Below are 399 nucleotides of genomic sequence, written 5' to 3' on the forward strand. Positions count from 1 at the left end.
GGCTCCTCCCAGCGCGGAACCGAGCCCGGGCCGCTCCGCTCGGCGTCCCCGCGGACGACCAGGGGTCGGGGGAGAAGACGCCCGGTTTACGGCCCGGACGGCTCCGCGCACTCCGTGCGGGCTGCGAGCCGGGCGCCGACTTACCGCAGCTCGGGGCGCAGGAGCTGAGTGTAGCCGAAGCAGCGCCCCAGGACGATGTCGGCGAGGTGCGGGGTGCTGCCCTGCGCGCTCCACTCCGGGGGATCCGGCCGCGGGAGCCCCTTCACCACCACCACCACCACGACGACCACCGTGGCTGCAGTCGCGACCAGGAGGCCCGCGCCTATCCAGGCTTTCCTGGCTCTCCGGCAGAGGGGCTTGTCCTCCGACCCCGGCTTCGCCACCGCCAAGGCGGGGAAC

At 74.4% G+C, this 399-nt stretch overlaps 1 protein-coding gene across 1 annotated transcript in view; it reads right to left on the bottom strand.

Annotated features, from left to right (window-relative positions):
* The window catches only part of CD38 (CD38 molecule), a gene marked incomplete at its 5' end in the record, with an annotated part of 96,188 nt that extends 95,793 nt beyond the window's left edge, over window positions 1–395 (bottom strand). Inside the window, one exon of the mRNA XM_006144904.3 lies at window positions 145–395. Within this exon, the coding sequence (XP_006144966.2) occupies window positions 145–395 (251 nt within the window). The remainder of the gene's footprint in view (window positions 1–144) is intronic.
* Window positions 396–399: the final 4 nt, after the last annotated feature.

This window comes from Tupaia chinensis, unplaced genomic scaffold (assembly GCF_000334495.1).
Source record: "Tupaia chinensis unplaced genomic scaffold, TupChi_1.0 Scaffold000138_1, whole genome shotgun sequence".
NCBI classification, from domain to species: Eukaryota; Metazoa; Chordata; class Mammalia; order Scandentia; family Tupaiidae; genus Tupaia; species Tupaia belangeri.